Raw genomic sequence first — 17847 nt, 5'->3', positions numbered from 1 at the left:
CAAGTCCCTGCAGAAGGGGGGGAAGAAACGAGAAAAAAACAGGAACCTATTACCCTGTATCAGGATCTAACAGTTTGGACGGGGAGGTGGTAGACTCAGATTCGTCCTGCTTATCTTCGTCCTCATTATCTTCTGAGGGTGAGAGTCGTAGCTGTTTCCCTATAGAGGGTATAGATAATTTAATTAAGGCAGTTAGGTCCACTATGGGGTTGGTAGATCTTCGCCCCAAGAAATACATAAGAAAAGAAGATCTTTCCCTCTCAATGATAAAGTCCACTCCCTGATTAAGAGGGAATGGAAAAAGCCGGAAAGGAAGGGCTTGTTGTCACCTAAGAGAAAATACCCCTTTGAGGACCCGGTATGCTCCTTCTGGGGAATGGCGCCAAAGTTAAACGTAGCAATAGCTAAAGCCTCTAAAAAATTTTCCCTGCCGTTTGAAGACATGGGAGTGCTAAAGGACCCAATGGACAAAAAAGCGGACACCTTCCTAAAAGCAGCCTGGGAGGCCTCAGGGGGAGGGTTAAAACCCGCAGTGGCAGCCATATTTACAGCCAGATCTTTAATGGTCTGGTTTGATTAGCTAGAGGCGCAACTTAAGAACAAAACGTTAAGGGATAACATACTAGGCCCCATCCCAGTAATGAAGGGTGCAGCAGCTTTTTTGGCTGACGCATCAGCCAATTCCGTCAGGCTGGCAGCCAGGGCTGCGAGCATCTCTAACTCGGCCAGGCGGGCCCTCTGGCTTAAATTCTGCCGGGTGACCACCAAACAAAATCTAGGCTGTGTTCCATTCCGTGCGAGGGTGCGTTACTACTCGGATCTACTCTGGATGATATCCTTGAAAAGGCTGGGGACAACAAGAAACGCTTCCCGGTCCTCTCCGGTACTTCATACAGGAAGTCCTTTTGGGGCAGAAAATGTATGCGTAAAAAACCCCCCAAAGACCAGGATACGTGGGAAGATAGGAAGAAAAATGCCAAAGGGCTTATGTTTAACAGGCCCCCCAGCGACAACAGGAAACCCGCCCCATGAGGGTCAGCCCCAGGTGGGGGGGAGACTTCTTCATTTCCTCCCAGCCTGGGAAAAAATATCGAACAGCTCTTGGATTTTAGACCTGATAAAAACCGGGCTCCATTCCCCGCCCGAACTTCGTTATAACCCCCATGAGGTCATCAGGGTTAGAACAACTAGCACTAGAACAAGAAATTCTAGGCCTAATAGGGAAAGCAGTCATTCAAGAAGTCCCTGCACAGGAGGAAGGCGAAGGATTCTACTCCCCTCTGTTCCTCAGGAAAAAAAACAGACGAGACATTCAGGACAATTGTAAACCTAAAAAAAATTGAACACTTTTCTAAGGGTGCAAATCTTCAAGATGGAGTCAATAAAATCGTCAGTGAAATTGTTGTTCCCAGACTGTTTTATGGCTGTCCTGGATCTCAAGGACGCCTATTATCACGTCCCTATACACAGAGACTACCAGAAATTCATGATCAATATTGCTAAAAGGAACAGTCAAACACTACCAATATATGGCCCTCCCCTTCGGTCTAGCGATAGCCCCAAGGGTTTTCACAAAAATAGTGGCAGAGGTAATGGCCCATCTGAGAGAGCAAAACATCCTCATCACCCCGTACCTGGACGATCTGCTAATAATAGGCAACTCTTTCAACCATTGCAAGGACCATCTAGCAAGGGTCATGGATTCCTTGACGAATTTTAGGCTGGCTTCTGAACCTAAAAAAGTCCAGGTTGGAGCCGGATCAAGTACAAGAGTATCTAGGCATCTTATTAGATTCGAGCAATCAGGAATGCCGTCTCCCAGCAGGGAAAATCCAGAATATTATAGCCCGGATATCTCGTGTGAAAGACCATCCCTTTATGACTCTGCAGGGAGCAATGTCCCTTCTAGGTTCCATGACTGCTTGTATCCCGGGGGTCCGTTGGGCTCAGTTGCATACCAGGGACTTGCAATGGGAAATCTTGAGGGCAGAAAAGTCACTGAAAGGGCGTTTAGAAGGTCGGCTAATTTTGTCATCAAAAACCTTGCTTTCCCTAACATGGTGGACGGAGGTAGACCGTTTAACCAGAGGCGTTCCATGAGCAATCTCAGTGTCGCAAGTCCTAACTACAGATGCAAGCCCCAGGAGGTGGGGGGCTCACCTAAACGACCAAATAGCTCAGGGGATCTGGTCAGAGGATTTGGAAGGGGTATCTTCCAACATGAAGGAACTTCTGGCAGTAAAATTCGCTCTCTCAAAATTCCTAAACACCCTACGGGGACACCATGTAAGAGTTTTTTCAGACAACAGGGTAGTAGTGTATGTAAAAATAACCTTGGCACTCAAAATATTTTTCAAAGCAGTGAAAATTTTATTGCAGTCCAAAAGTAAGTATAAAACGTTTCGATCGTAATGACCTTCATCAGTTAACTGCAAGATGTAGAACAATGTGAGTACATAAATATAACAGTTGATAACAAGTACAATTACAATTCCAATTGCATGGATACAAAGGGAGGGAAAACTTGACCGGGGTAATACATGAGGATTGTGACTGGGAAAGGGAGAGGAAACAAAAGGGGGGTTTGGGCAGATAAGCGGATGGCTATCTGTGCTCAAATAGGTAAAGGCCGAGTACACCTACCGATGTTGAAATGTAACTAGGAGTACTGATGTACCATCAGTTAAGCAGGCAATGGTAAGGACCACCTATGGGTAAGGGGACATATGAGCATACTCTATGGCATCTCTGGAGCATCTTAAACAAACTGGTAGTAGCTGAGGACGTTACCTTAAGATGTCTGAGACCTGGCAGGATCCATAACGCGGTATCCACCGCTTGTTGTAGTGGCCATATGTGTGTGGAGAGTTCCTTTTATATATATGGGGCGATTGCTATGCGCGCAGATGCTGTGTGGTGGCTGGGAGCGCGAGACAGGAAGTCGCCGGATGGCGTCACCAGAAGTGGCATATCTCCGCGACGTTTGCGTTCCACGGTTGGTGTGCTTGCGTTCCAGCAACCAGGAAGGAGTTGTAAGCGCTATAGAAGGCGATGGGGCGCTTTGCTGGAAAAGGGTATCGCTAGGACAGACAACTTAGTGGTGAGGAGAGATGGTTGAGGAAGGGACCAAGGTGATGGAGCATCTGTAACAGAGATAATGGAAAACAGCATCATTAAATGATTTATGCATAGCACAACAGTAATAGCAGTTCAATAGAAGTGCTGCAATATGATACTCTTGTAATATAAGCAGAGACAGTAAACAACAAGTACCTTTTCTGAAATGTCACCATAATGGTGTTTCCCTCTGAGGAATAATGGAATGTGCCTATGCTTATTCATACATGTACGTGTGTGACAATATCTGTAAAATATCTGTAAATACACCTCAATGTACAGATAAGAGACCATTTGTAAACTAGGGAGTGATTAGACAAAATGACTACCTAGTTTATGGTTAGACCCTTGTCAAGTAAAAGAAAGGAGATCATATTCGCGGTTGAGTCCTTTGGGGGAAAGAGACTCTAGTTTGTGGATCCAATATGCCTCCCTCTGTTTGAGGAGGCGGATACGGTCACCTCCACGTCGCGGTTGTTGAATCTGTTCTGGAACCTTAGCTGAGATATGTTGTGTCCACTATTGATGAAGTGGTGGGGGATGGGGAGCAGTAGATTCTTACACCGAATTGTGGACTTGTGTTTTGAGATTCTGTCCCTTATGGGTTGGGTGGTCTCCCCTATATATATTATACCGCACTTGCATTTGATCAGGTATACTACGAATTTTTGGATTCTGAAGGAATATCCATCCATCACCAGTTTCCAAAAACCTTCCATGCCCTGCTTCAAACGTGCTCGCAACCTCAGAGATTCTCTAGTTCGAGCAGACATTGGTAGCACAAAACAAGGACCCGTTCAACGGTTCCTTCAGAATCCAAAAATGGGAACATTCCCATGCCTTCAATGCAGACAATGTAGCAAAGTCCTGAAAGGTAGTACTATCCACCACCCCTACACGGGAAAGAAATTTTACATCAAGGGCTACTTCACCTGCGAGAGTTCATTCGTAGTATACCTGATCAAATGCCCGTGCGGTATGATATATATATAGGGGAGACCACCCAACCCAATATTTTGAGTGCCAAGGTTATTTTTACATAGCAACGGGTTCGGCCCCTACTTGAGCACCATTTGGCAGCAGTGCAGAGATTCTTTTGTATTGAACAGGGTAGTAGTGGCATACTTAAATCGCCAGGGGGGGACCCGGTCCCATTCTCTACTACAGGTTTCAAAATCCATCCTCCAGTTAGCAGAGAACAATTTGGAGTCCCTGTCTGCACTCCACATAAAAGGGACAGAAAATATCACAGCAGACTTTCTGAGCAGGACCCAGCTGAGACAGGGCTAATCGGAGCTGAATCAGTTGGTGTTCAACCAACTCACGAAATTATGGGGGAACCCTTCCATAGACCTATTCGCCAACTGGCAGAACAAAAAAGTGGACATATTCTGCTCAATCAACCCCAAGGGGAACCCAGCAGCATTAGATGCTTTCTCAATCCCATGGAACCACCAGCTAGCCTATGCCTTTCCTCCGATCTCTCTGATTCCGGCGGTTCTGATGAAAGACGGGTAAGACAAGGCAAGCATAATTCTGATAGCCCCCTTCTGGCCAAAGAGGCCCTGGTTTTCCTGGCTGAGGATAATGTCCACCTCCGACCCCTGGGTTCTTCCGGAAATTCCGGATCTCCTTTGCCAGGGACCGGTTCTCCACCCTCAGGTAGCAAATCTACACTTGACAGCCTGGATTTTGAGAGGGCGCTCTTAAGGGATAGAGGGTTTTCCCCGAATTTAATCTCCACTCTACTACAGAGTAGGAAACCCGTAACCACCAGACTTTACGGTAAAACCTGGAAAAAATTCCTCTCATTTGCGGGTTCGAAGGTACATGGGGAGGACCCCATTGCTTCCATCTTAGAGTTCCTTCAAAAGGGGTTGGAGCGGGGTCTGGCCACAAGCACTCTAAAGGTTCATGTTGCGGCACTAAGAGCCCTATACAACTGCGACCTGGCCAGAAATAGGTGGATTTCTAGGTTCATCAAGGCATCACACAGGTCTAGGCCCATCCCCTCCCGGAATACTCCTTGGGACTTAAATTTAGTTCTTTCAGCCCTAACCAAACATCCCTTTGAGCCTTTAGCGGATGCATGTCTAAAAGTCCTATCTCTTAAAACGTCACTCTTAGTAGCCCTCACATCGGCATGTAGAGTTAGCGACATACAAGCCTTATCAGCAGGGCCCTCCTTTATGCAAATTCTAGAGGACAGGGTGACTCTTAGGACTGACCCAGCATATCTTCCTAAGGTGGGATCACACTTCCATAGATCGCAGGAGGTCACCCTCCCTTCCTTTTGCCCAAATCCTAAAAACGGGGGAACAAGACCTACACACCTTAGACATCAGAAGGTGCATTATCCAGTACTTAGAGCTGCTGAGCTGCAGCAGACAGGACGCAGCGCTTGAGGAGAGGTGAGGAAGGAAGGTGAGTATTAGTGTTTATTTTTTTTGTGTGTGCAGTGATTGGGGGATGAGGGGGCCATATATACCAGGATTGGGGATTTGGGGGGGGCACACATACCAAGATTGGGGGATTGAGGGGACCACATATACCAGGATTGGGGGATTGAGGGGGCCACGCATAGCAGGATTGGGGGATTGAGGAGGCCACGCATACCAGGATTGGGGGATTGAGGAGGCCACGCATACCAGGACTGGGGGATTGAGGAGGCCACGCATACCAGGATTGGGGGATTGAGGAAGCCACACATACCAGGATTGGGGGATTGAGGAAGCCACACATACCAGGATTGGGGGATTGAGGTGGTCACACATGCCAGGATTGGGGGATTGGGGAGGCCACACATGCCAGGATTGGGGGATTGGGGAGACCACACATACCAGGATTAGGTGACTGAGGAGGCCACACATATCAGGATTAGGTGATTGGGGAGGCCACACATACCAGTATTGGGGGATTGAGGAGGCCACACATACCAGGATTGGGGGATTGAGGAGGCCACACATACCAGGATTGGGGGATTGAGGAGGCCACACATACCAGGATTGGGGGATTGAGGAGGCCACACATACTAGGATTGGGGGATTGAGGAGGCCACACATACCAGGATTGGGGGATTGAAGAGGCCACACATACCAGGATTGGGGGATGAGGTGTGCCTTACGTACCAGCATTGGGAAATTTACTATTAGCTGCTGCATTTCCCACCCTAGGCTTACACTCGAGTCAATATGTTTTTCCAGTTTTTTTGTAGTAAAATTAGGGACCTCGGCTTATACTCGGGTCGGCTTATTTAAAATATACTGTATTTTAAAAATCAGTGAGTACGTGGTGCCCATAATACTGCAGGACTGTGGGGTGCATTATACTATATGGGGGCTGCATTTTACCATATGGGGTGTGTAATATACTGTATGGAGGACTGTGGGGAGTAAATTATATTCTATGGAGGACCATGCGAAGTTCATTATACTATATGGAGGATTATGGGGGGTGCATTATACTATATGGAGGATTATGGGGGCGCATTATACTATATGGAGGATTATTAGTGGCTTATTATACTATATGGAAGGCTATGTGGGGCCATTATAATATTTTGAGGGCTGTGTGGGGGGCCATTATACTGTTTGGAGGGCTAGTGCAGGCTATTATACTGTATGTAAGCCCATTATAGTGTGTGGAGGGCTCTGTGGGGGTCACAGTTGGGGGATCATACTGTGTTGGTGTCACCATACTTTGCCTTGGGAGTTGAAGTGGGGTACTGTAGGGTCATTATACTGTGCATGTGGAGGCTAATGTGGAGGAATGCACCATGGGGGTATCATACTGTGTTTGGGGGGCACTTTTGTTGACATACTTTATGGGGAAATGAAAGAGGGATCTAGGACTTTAGCAGGAGGAAAATTACTATGTAAAGGCTGGAAAGTTCTGAGATCTGCTCTTCTGTGACACAGACAAATATTTATTTATTTATTCGGGGGGAGGGGGGGCAATTAGAGCTTCTGCTCTGGGGCCCCATGATTTCTTTATACGCCACTGCACAGGGGAACATTTATAAGATTATCTCAGCACAGGAACATTTTATTTAAACACATTCAGTTGTGAAAGTTATTATTATTCCAAGATCTATTGATTAAAATTAACTTTCGTTTGTGGGAAAACCCCTTACTGCTGGCATCTCATTTTTGGTTATGGTTCATATTTACAATTTCCAACATTTGTTCTTCTTGATTTGTTATTTTATCCACATGTGGAATCAGGGTGAAGACCTGATTGATATTAAAACTGAGGTGACTGCGGAGGATGATGAGACAAATGTCAGGAGTGAGCAACAGTGTAAGGAGGAGGACATTCCTGTTAATATTGGCCAGGGTGAGAGATAACCCCTAACTACAGAGCATTATTTGATCATCACATGTGTATTCAGAAATATGTCTTTTCTGCAGATTTATACAGTAACAGTAATCCACCAGATAGATGTCCAAGTCCTCTGTATTACCAGAATTGTATAGAAGAAAATGTGAGTGTGCCACAGGATCATCAGGTATTGAAATCTTAGGTGGTATCATACACCAGTATACCAGTGTAGGTTCTGTTTCACAGAGATTGTCCACACACTCAACTGGCTGACCTTATCATTATAGTTGTTGTGAATCGGTTGGCAGGACCAAGTCCATTGACCATGTCAGTAATCTATCGTTGCTGGACAGGAGACAAGAAATGCCTCCTGCCTGACAGCATCCGCTGCTTTTCTTTTGATAAAACAGCCCGGAGCTACGTCATCATGGCAGCATGGCGCTGGACCGGGCGCTACGATTCGATTTGCACCAATTCTATACAGCAAAATCCAATCATTAAAAGGGTTATCCAGGACTAAGATATTGATGATCTGTCCTTAGAATAGGCCATTAACATTTTCACTCCCGGGCAATTTTCAGTGTTTTTTTTTCCTCACTTTCTTCCAAGAGCCATAACTTTTTTATTTTATCATCCACATAGCTGTATGACTCCTTGTTTTTTGCGGGACAAGCTGTACTTTTGAATAACATCATTCATTTTATCATGTAATGCACTGCAAAGCAGGGAAAAAATTCCAAGTGCTTTGACATTGCAAAAAAAGTGCAATTCCACAATTGTTTTTTGTTTTTGTTTTTTTTTGCATTTACCATGTTCACTGTATAGTAAAACTGTTCAGGCAATATGATTATCTGGTCTGTACGAGTACTGAGATACCAAACATGCATAGCTTTTTTCTATTATTTAAATAGTAAAACAAATTCAGAAATTTGTAAAAAAAATAAATTTCTCTTTCGCTTCATTGGAGGATACAGGAAACCATGTTTGTATGCTGCGGCCACTAGGAGGCTGACACTAGGCAGAAAAAAAGTTAATTCCTCCCCAGCAGGCTACACTAACCGACTAGAACCAAGTTAATCAGTTTTTACCATGTATAATATAAAGTGCAATTCCACAATTGTTTTTTTTGGTTTTATTTACGATGTTCACTATATGGTAAAACTGGCAATATGATTCTCCAGGTCAGTACCAGTAACATGTATAGTTTTGTTTTTTTATTTAAGTAATGGAAACATTTTTTGAAGTTTGTAAAAAAAAAATTGTTTTTGTCTCGATTTTCAAAGTCCTGTGTCCCCGTCAGGGCATATGTCTGAAATTCTCCGCAAAACGGGGTCTGGACGTATGCTCTGACAGGACCATAGACTGCAATGGTGACGGCAGAGTGAGCATGAGCTCTGCCGTGCACTTTTTTCGGGAGTGTACGCCCACAGGAGGCGGACACTCAGACGTAGGCTGCTGTGTCTGAGTGTCCGCCTCCTATGGGGGTACACTCCCGAAAAAAGTGCACGGCAGAGCGCACGTTCGCTCTGCCATCATCACTGCAGTCTATGGCCCCCCACCAGAGCATACGTCCGGAGCCTGTTTTGTGGGGAATTTGGGACATATGCCCTGACGGGGACACAGAACCCAATATGAAAGCACCCTTATACATAGCAGGGCTTCAACTCTGCTATGTATAGCTGAAATCACAATCTCCTATGAATGCCAGCTAAACGTTGGCTTTCACAGGAGAATCGTAATGACAAGCACGGAGGTCTTCAGCAGACTTTCGACTATCATGGCAACGCTTCAGTGCCCTGCAAACACGTTACCGGTTTGCCTCCCTACTGACGTGTGTTAAATACCACTGTCAGAGATTGACAGTGACATTTAACAGTTTAAGAGCTGCTGGTGGAACCTGCATCAAAGGCAGAGACACGGCTTTTGACGTATATGAACGTCAAAGGTTGTGAAGGGGTTAAATCAGTTGGATTCGGGTACCCCAACTGATCAGCCTTTACCATGTGCTGTGGCCCGTCTGAAGTATTCCGTTAGCTGAGCTGGAACACATCAGCTTTGTACACTGTGTAGTAGCCATTCTTGGGTACTGGAGCTCAGCTCTAATTGAAGTGATAAGGATAGGTCATGAATATCTTAGTCCTGGACTAAAATGTTCTAAGCCTTATGCCATAGAGAAATTGAAATCTCTCATATTCTGAAATAAATTACACTTTTCAGATTTGTATCAAGGAGGAGATAAAGGAGGAAGAGGATGATGAGCTACTTGTGACCATTAATCAGAGATCCAGATCCCCAGATCGTATCACTACAGGTGAGAGTTGACTCCATAATAGAGAAAGATAAACACATTCTACATTCAGTCAAACTAATGTGTGGGGGAGCATTTGTAAAGCACCATTCAGTTAACTGATCTGGTTAATGGATATCTTGCAGATCCTAAAAATGCATGTGTGGAATATAAGATATACTTCAAGGCACCTTTTTTAACTGAATTGAGATAAGAATTACGGTAGTTGATTAAAATTTTGGGGCAGTTTTCATTATTGGTTACAATAAGAAAATACTGGATTCTACCTGTTACACCAAAGAACATGAAAGCAGTTCTTGCGATAATAGATGTGTGTAATATAATTATTGGGTTTAGGTGTTGAATGTCAAACTCTTTTGTTTGAGTCTTACAAAACTGAGCAACTTAGAGTACCTATCACCAAGCTGGGGCTACCCTTTTTATGTAATAAAAGAATGGGCCTACCTCAGGCTGGTTGTTGTCAAGCGTGTGCAGTAGAGTCAATAATGTCTCCCAAAAATGGTTCAACTTTCTAGCAAAAATCAGTCCCAAATTGTCATGACTCTGTTGTCAGGTATCCCAGGACCAGGGGCTCCTTCCCTGTCCTTAACGCTTGGGGCGCCCTAGATGGCCCTGTTCCCCGGATTACTTCTGAAGGTGAAGATGCCGGGGCCACATGCCTTGTCTGAGCTCCTGAATCCGACATCAGTATGTTCCCTCCCCCCACCCAGGGAATAGTGGAGTAGTAGTGTATGGCAGTACACCAACCAGACTACCAAGGTAATACAAACAGAGATAAAGGAAAATAACAATTACACAAATATACGCATACAAACAACAGAGGTAACACCGGGGAGTGGAGGATGGGGGAAAACCCAAAGCAGGAGAAGGTGGGGATTAACACACAACCAAAACCACGCAACATTCCTAGCTAAATCCACCAAGCACCTTCTCAAACAACAAACCACCAAACTCCTAACCATGCAGCAATGAAGCTAGCTCTGGCAATGACTGCTTGCCAGAGTCCAGTATATATAATATAAGAGCGGGGGGGAGCGGCTAACAGTGAACAGCTGAGAGGGTCAAGGCAGATAAGCTTCATGGAGCTCACAGCTAAACAGATTAATCCCTGCACAGCTAAAAGAAACCTGCACCATTTAAAAAAAATTTTAAATGCTTCTAATGAGTGCACGAGTAGGAGGAATCAGACGCTGCGGTCTTCCGGCTCCTCTCTTTTGCGGCAAACCCGTGATACAAACGTCCTGGTTGTTGGATCCCAACATGATGAGCGGGGTCCCACAAAATTCTGCGGCCCCTTTTTGCAGTGAAAGTGCAAGATCTCACTTGTTATCGTGAGATTTTACTCTTTATCTTAACCCAGCTGCTCATTTAGTAAGCGGTTACCGAACAGTAACTTCCTTAGAGCGGGTACTATTCGGTAATCACTTGGTAAATGATGCAGCAGTGTTGGGAAGTTTAAAGAGCAAAATCTTGCACTTTTACTGCAAGAGGGGCCGCAATGGGTTTTTTCCTCCCACTCTGCATGCCGAGATTCCACAACCCGGAAGTTCGGGCCTGACTTTTGACAGAACAGAAGGGGCATTGGGAACCCTTTTACACGAATTTGACAATAACTTGAAGAAAAAAATAACCAGTCTGTGTCTGCCCACTCTCTTTTAAAATTATAAGGGTTACCCTAGACTGGTGATGAAGGTGGTTAATTAGAGCAGCCCAGCAATATATTGCTATTTTATATTTAATTGCTAAAATACTAAAAATATCCTTTTTTATTTTCAGTATTTGGCCACCGGAAGAACTCTAAGGGAAAAATGTTATATCCAGTCTATAAAGAAAAAAAAATCATATGGGATTCTCCAGGGCAAAACAACATCAAAACTATACTTGGTAGACTTGAAAACAGAGCTCTAGTACCTGATCTCTGTAATTACAAAGAAGTATTTGAGACATCAATATGTTGTGGCAGAGGGAACAGAAGTCGTCTTGGTGAAAAATTGACAAGGTCAAAATTTGGGAAAGATCCTAAAAGACAATCATTTATATGCTCCAGATGTGGAAAATGTTTTAAGCACAGGGTGTTTCTGCTCGCACATCAGAAAATCCATAGAGGAGAGAAGCAATATCACTCCGAACATAAAAGGTTAAAATCATATCCTCATCAGATTCACAGCATGGAGAGACAGTTTTTTTGTTCAGAGTGTGGAAAATGTTTTGTGAAAAAATCAAGTCTTGATGAACATTGGAAAATTCACACAGGATCAAGACCATTTTCATGTTTAGAATGTGGGAAAAGTTTTGCCTACAAATCATGTCTTATCGAACATCATAAAATACACACAGGGGAGAAGCCGTTTTTATGCTTGGAATGTGGGAAATGTTTTGCAAAGAATTCAAATCTTGTGAGACATCTCAGAATCCACACAGGAGAGAAGAAATTTCCATGTTTAGAATGTGGGAAATCTTTTATCGAAAAATCTGGTCTTTTGAAACATCAAAAACTTCACACAGGAGAGAGGCCGTTTTCATGCCCTGAATGCAAGAAAGGTTTTATTACAAAATCTACTCTTGCTCAGCACGAGAGAATTCACAGAGCACGTTCATATTCCTGTTCAGAATGTGGGAAATGTTTTCACAACAAATCAAATCTTGATGACCATCTGAGAATTCACACGGGCGAGAGGCCTTTTTTATGTTCTGAATGTGGGAAATGTTTTGCCCACAAATCTTATCTCACTGACCATCGGAGAATTCACACAGGAAATAAGCCTTTTTCATGTTTGGAATGTGGGAAATGTTTCGCGTACAAATCGAGACTTGTTCAACATCAAAGAATTCATACGGGAGAGAAGCCATTTTCATGTACAGAGTGTGAGAAAAGCTTTACCAGCAAGCTAAGTCTTGTTATACATCAGAGAAATCACACAGGAGAGAGACCATATTCATGTTCAGTATGTGGGAAAAGTTTTACCAAGCAGTCGAATCTTAGTAAACATCGGAGATTACATACAGAAGAAAGGCAATTTTCCTGTTTGCAATGTGGGATTAGTTTTACAAAAAAAGCTGATTTTGTGAAACACTACAGAATCCACAGAGAGAAGAAGCCATTTTCATGTTTGGAATGTGGAAAAAGTTATACCCGAAAATCTGTTCTTGTTGAACATCAGAAAGTTCATACGGGAGAGAGACCATTTACATGTTCAGAATGCGGAAAAAGTTTTGCCCACAAATCTGTACTTCTACAGCATCAGAGAATTCATACAGGGGAGAAGCCGTATTCATGCTCAGAATGTGGCAAATGTTTTGTCAAGAAATCAGGTCTTGTGAGACACCAAAGAAGTCACACAGGGGAGAAGCTGTTTCAGTGTTCTGAATGTGGGAAAAGTTTTGCTCAGAGATCAGGTTTAGTAAGGCATCAAAAAATTCACACAGGGGAGAAGCCATTCTTATGTTCAGATTGTGGGAGATCCTTTTCTGTCAAGTCCAAACTTGTTAGGCATTTGAAGACTCATAAAAGGTAGAAACTGTTAAAACTGGAAGATTTGATGCAGAAATTTCTGTGACTAAAAAATCAGTCTGATTAATCTAAATAGGGTGTTTTAGTGGAAAGCACATTGATATCTGGAAGCCCCATTCCAATTAACAGGAAAGCTGCAGAAATGTCTGCAACAAATTTACCTTATGTAAATATAACCATAAGTTTGGAGGGGGGCCATAATATTGATTTATAACCTTTCCACAGTCCTACCAATTTCTATGTTATATCCAGGGCTGTGGAGTCGGAGCCCATTTTGGTGGAGTCGGAGTTGGAATCGGTATAAAATGGACCAACTCCGACTCCTAAAATATATAATAAATTGGGTACAGTAGTTCAATGCAGTTTTTGGGGAATATTTTTTCATAAGAATTTGGGAAAGTTATGAAATGTCCTATAAATGTCTGTCCTATTCCTGATCTAAGGGTTTGGCTTACCGACTCCACAGCCCTGCTTATATCATTTAGCTTCCTAACTTGGTTCTAGTTCAAATGTGCTTACAGGGAGCCTGTGAAGTCCCAGGCCACCTAACCCACCTCCATAATTGTTTCTAGCCACAGGGTTATTAATATTTTCACAAAAAATACTTTTATTGGCCTCACTCACATATTCAAATTATCTCTGTCCGATTTAGCCAGGCATAGCTTTCATAGGACTTTCTGGCTTCACGGTTGTTATTGACATTCTCCACAGCTTGTCTCGGCTGACTCCAACCTTATGCTTTCACGAGACTTCATTCCTCCCCGATCAGACGGTGTCACGGGTGTGTTGCCACGAAGATCGTCACGAGTACACAGCCTGACTTCTCGCAGCTGACTTGTTGGTGCTTTGTGTTTTTTCGGCAGTGAAGGAGTTAATTCTCTCTCTCTCTGGGCTAGCTGAGGTCCAGCCTCGCCCAGCTGCAATCAATGCTTCTTTAGTGAGACTCCTTCATATTCCTGCAGGTCTGTTTGGGAGGTGTCGGTGAAAGCTTTTCATTCAGACTTACAGAGCGGATCGTGGTGTTTGGAGTTGCTGAGATAAGTGTATTTGGAAGTGTTTTTTCCCTTTCCTCGCTTTATCATTTATCTCCTTTCCCGTTGGTGTTCCCTCTGTTGTAGTTGTGTAGAAGTTGTATGCAAGGTGGTTTTGGTTTTTCCCTTGTACTGTCTCGTTCGTCTAAATACTGTGTGTGGGCATATTATTTCTGGTTCCCAATTGTTGTGATCGGGGTCCTTCTCAGGACTAGATTACTGAGGTGCAGGGATCCTCAGGAGGTAGGGGTTACGCTGGCGGCCTGGACCTCTGTACCTTTAACAGTACCTCCAGGTTGAGGGATTAGTCAGGGCCCCAGCTTAGGGTCAGCTTAGGCCCCCTACCTCCAGTATTCTGTGACAGTGACATTTTCACCGACCAACTTAGTTTTTCTCCAGCTACCATGGATCCAGTAGCCGGTCTAGCTCGGCAGTTGCAGAGTTTGTCCATGGGGCTGGCGGACGTTAGGTCCAAGGTTTTGCATCCTCTGGAGCAAGCCGGACCAGAACCTAAAGTAGCTCTCCCTGACAGGTTCACTGGGGGGCGGGACAAGTTTTTTGTTTTCCGGGAGGCATGCAAATTGTACTTTCGGCTGCGGCCTCGGTTATCGGGCAGCGAAGAACAAAGGGTGGGAATTGTCATCTCGCTCCTACAAGGGGACCCACAATCTTGGGCGTTCTCTCTTCCCCCAAGCTCCCCGGTTCTCCAGTCAGTGGATAGGTTTTTTGCTGCTCTGGGACTCGTATATGATGACCCAGATCGGATCTCCCTTGCTGAGTCTAAGTTACGTAGGATTCAGCAGGGAGATCGTCCGGCGGAGGAATTCTGTTCGGAGTTCCGTAGGTGGGCCACGGACACCCAGTGGAATGACCCGGCTCTTAGGAGCCAGTTTTGTCATGGTTTATCCGACAAATTACAGGATGTGTTGGCACAGTATGACTCTCCCGCGTCACTGGAAGCCGCTATGGCCCTTGCCATTCGCGTTGACAGACGGCTTCGGGAGAGGTGCGGGATAACTCTACCCCCTGTAATGTCTCCACCTCCTTCAAGGTCCCCTCATATGGTGGTTCCCCTGGTCAGTCCGGAGGAGCCTATGCAATTAGGAGGGACATCATTTCGGGGAAGGGGACCGGTGGAGCGCCATAAGACAGGAAGGTGTTTCCTCTGCGGGAAAAAGGGACATTTTATTGGGGGGTGTCCATCCCGTCCCTTGCAGAGTAAAGAGTCGTCGAAAAAACTGTTGATCCCAGGTTGTGTGGTGGACGGCAATCTGGGAGTAGGTATTTCGTCCCTAGGTTCGTCTCAGTTTCTCGTACCGGCGGAGGTGGTGGTGGGTGCGAGAACTGAGAGGATATCTGTTCTTCTGGATAGTGGGGCCGGGGCTAATCTGGTTGATGCTCGGTTTGCCCGGGTTCAAGGTATGCGATTGAGTGAGTTGGCTAAACCCATCCCCATATTCTCGATCGATGCCAGGCCTCTCGGTCAGGGAAGTTTTTTGCAAGCTGTGCATGGCGTAAAACTTCAAGTGGGGGCAATACATAAAGAACTGTTGTCTTGCTACGTGTTGGAGGGTCTTCCCACTCCTATAGTGTTGGGCCTTCCTTGGTTAGCTAAGCATAACCCGGTTATTAATTGGCAAACCAGAGAGATAAGCCAATGGAGTAAATTCTGTAATAAAAACTGCATGAACACGGTCATCGGTGCGGTTACTCCTTGGGTCTTACCTCCATTTCTGGCGGACTTTGAGGATGTATTCTCGGAGAATGGGTGTCAGGAACTACCTCCTCATCGCGAGTATGACTGTTCTGTAAAACTGCTCCCTGAGGCCAAGTTACCTAAAGCTAGGTTGTATAACCTTTCTGGTCCTGAGAGGCAGGCCATGAAGGATTATATTTCTGAAAGTCTGGCTAAGGGGCATATTAGACCTTCATCTTCACCGGTGGCCGCGGGGTTCTTCTTTGTTAAGAAGAAAGATGGAGGCCTACGCCCTTGCCTGGATTTCCGTGAACTTAATCGGATTACGGTCCGAGATCCGTATCCGCTCCCACTTATTCCCGATCTCTTTAATCAGATCGTGGGCGCCAAATGGTTCTCTAAGTTGGATCTCAGGGGGGCGTACAATCTGATTAGGATGAAGGAGGGGGATGAGTGGAAGACGGCTTTTAACACTCCGGAGGGGCATTATGAGAACCTTGTCATGCCATTCGGTCTGACTAATGCCCCGGCGGTGTTTCAACACTTTGTTAATGATATTTTTCGCCACCTGGTGGGACAGTTTGTTGTCATATATCTGGATGATATCTTAATTTACTCGCCGGATCTGGTGTCTCATCAGGAGCACGTTAGACAGGTGTTACAGATCTTGCGGGATAATAAACTGTATGCCAAGTGGGAAAAGTGTGTGTTCGCCGTACAGGAACTCCAGTTTTTAGGCTTCCTGGTTTCAGCGTCCGGTTTTCGTATGGACCCTGGGAAAGTGCGGGCAGTTCTTGAGTGGGATCGGCCGGAGAATCTTAAGGCACTACAACGTTTCCTGGGGTTTGCTAACTATTACCGGAAGTTCATTCGTAATTTCTCGTCCATGGTTAAGCCTCTCACAGACATGACTAAAAAGGGGACGGATTTTTCTAGGTGGTCTGACAAGGCTTGTCAAGCATTCTCCTCCTTGAAAAAATGTTTTGCCTCGGCACCCATACTCATTCAACCTGATGCGTCTCAGCCATTCTTTGTAGAGGTAGACGCTTCCGAGGTAGGGGTGGGAGCAGTATTGTCACAGGGTTCGTCCCCTGGTAAGTGGCATCCGTGCGCCTTTTTCTCTAAAAAATTGTCGTCCGCTGAGAGGAATTACGATGTCGGCAATAGGGAACTCTTGGCCATTAAGTTAGCTTTTGAGGAGTGGCGCCATTTTTTGGAGGGGGCAGTTCATCCGGTCACCGTCATCACCGATCACAAGAACCTGCTATATCTGGAGTCCGCTAAACGTCTGAATCCCAGACAAGCTAGGTGGTCATTGTTTTTTACCAGGTTTAATTTCGTCGTTACATATCGTCCTGGGTCTAAAAATGTAAAGGCGGATGCCTTATCTCGTAGTTTCCCTGGGGCCGGGAATACGGACGACCCGATTCCTATTCTTCAGGAGGGGGTGGTGGTTTCGGCAGTATGCTCTGAGCTGGAGGAGGAGATATTGGAGGCTCAGGGGGACGCCCCTGTTGGACCTCCGGGGAGACTGTTCGTTCCAGATCAGTTGCGACAAAAGGTGATCGAGGCACACCATAACTCAGTTTTTGCAGGACACCCGGGGAGTAAAGCAACTGTGGATCTCCTCTCGCGTCGGTTTTGGTGGCCTAACTTACATAAAGAGGTGGTAACTTTTGTCGCGTCCTGTGGGGTTTGTGCGCGCTCTAAGACCTCACATACCCGTCCATCTGGGGCCCTTTTACCTTTGAAGATCCCGGAGCGTCCTTGGACTCATCTGTCTATGGACTTTATTACGGACCTCCCTCCGTCTTCGGGTAAAACGGTCATACTCGTTGTAGTGGACAGGTTCAGCAAGATGGCA

General features: G+C 45.2%; 1 protein-coding gene across 4 annotated transcripts in view; it reads left to right on the top strand.

Annotated features, from left to right (window-relative positions):
• Nucleotides 1-14034, top strand: part of LOC141272987 (uncharacterized) — a 28119-nt gene extending 14085 nt beyond the window's left edge. For 2 of the 4 annotated variants that reach the window (XM_073684249.1, XM_073684250.1), the window contains exons 6-9: nt 7341-7452; nt 7527-7624; nt 9655-9748; nt 11522-14032. In XM_073684249.1, coding sequence (XP_073540350.1) covers nt 7341-7452; nt 7527-7624; nt 9655-9748; nt 11522-13260 — 2043 coding nt within the window. In that variant the 3' untranslated portion in view covers nt 13261-14032. Of the gene's footprint in view, nt 1-7340; nt 7453-7526; nt 7625-9654; nt 9749-11521 lie in introns of all 4 variants that reach the window. The other 2 variants (XM_073684251.1, XM_073684252.1) reach the window with 2 other exon arrangements.
• Nucleotides 14035-17847: the final 3813 nt, after the last annotated feature.

The sequence above is a fragment of the Phyllobates terribilis genome, unplaced genomic scaffold (genome assembly GCF_046119375.1).
Source record: "Phyllobates terribilis strain yellow unplaced genomic scaffold, ASM4611937v1 Scaffold_5__5_contigs__length_657084704, whole genome shotgun sequence".
NCBI lineage: Eukaryota > Metazoa > Chordata > Amphibia > Anura > Dendrobatidae > Phyllobates > Phyllobates terribilis.
The sequence above is the reverse complement of the archived record's forward strand: the minus strand, read 5'-3'. Positions and strand labels throughout refer to the sequence as shown.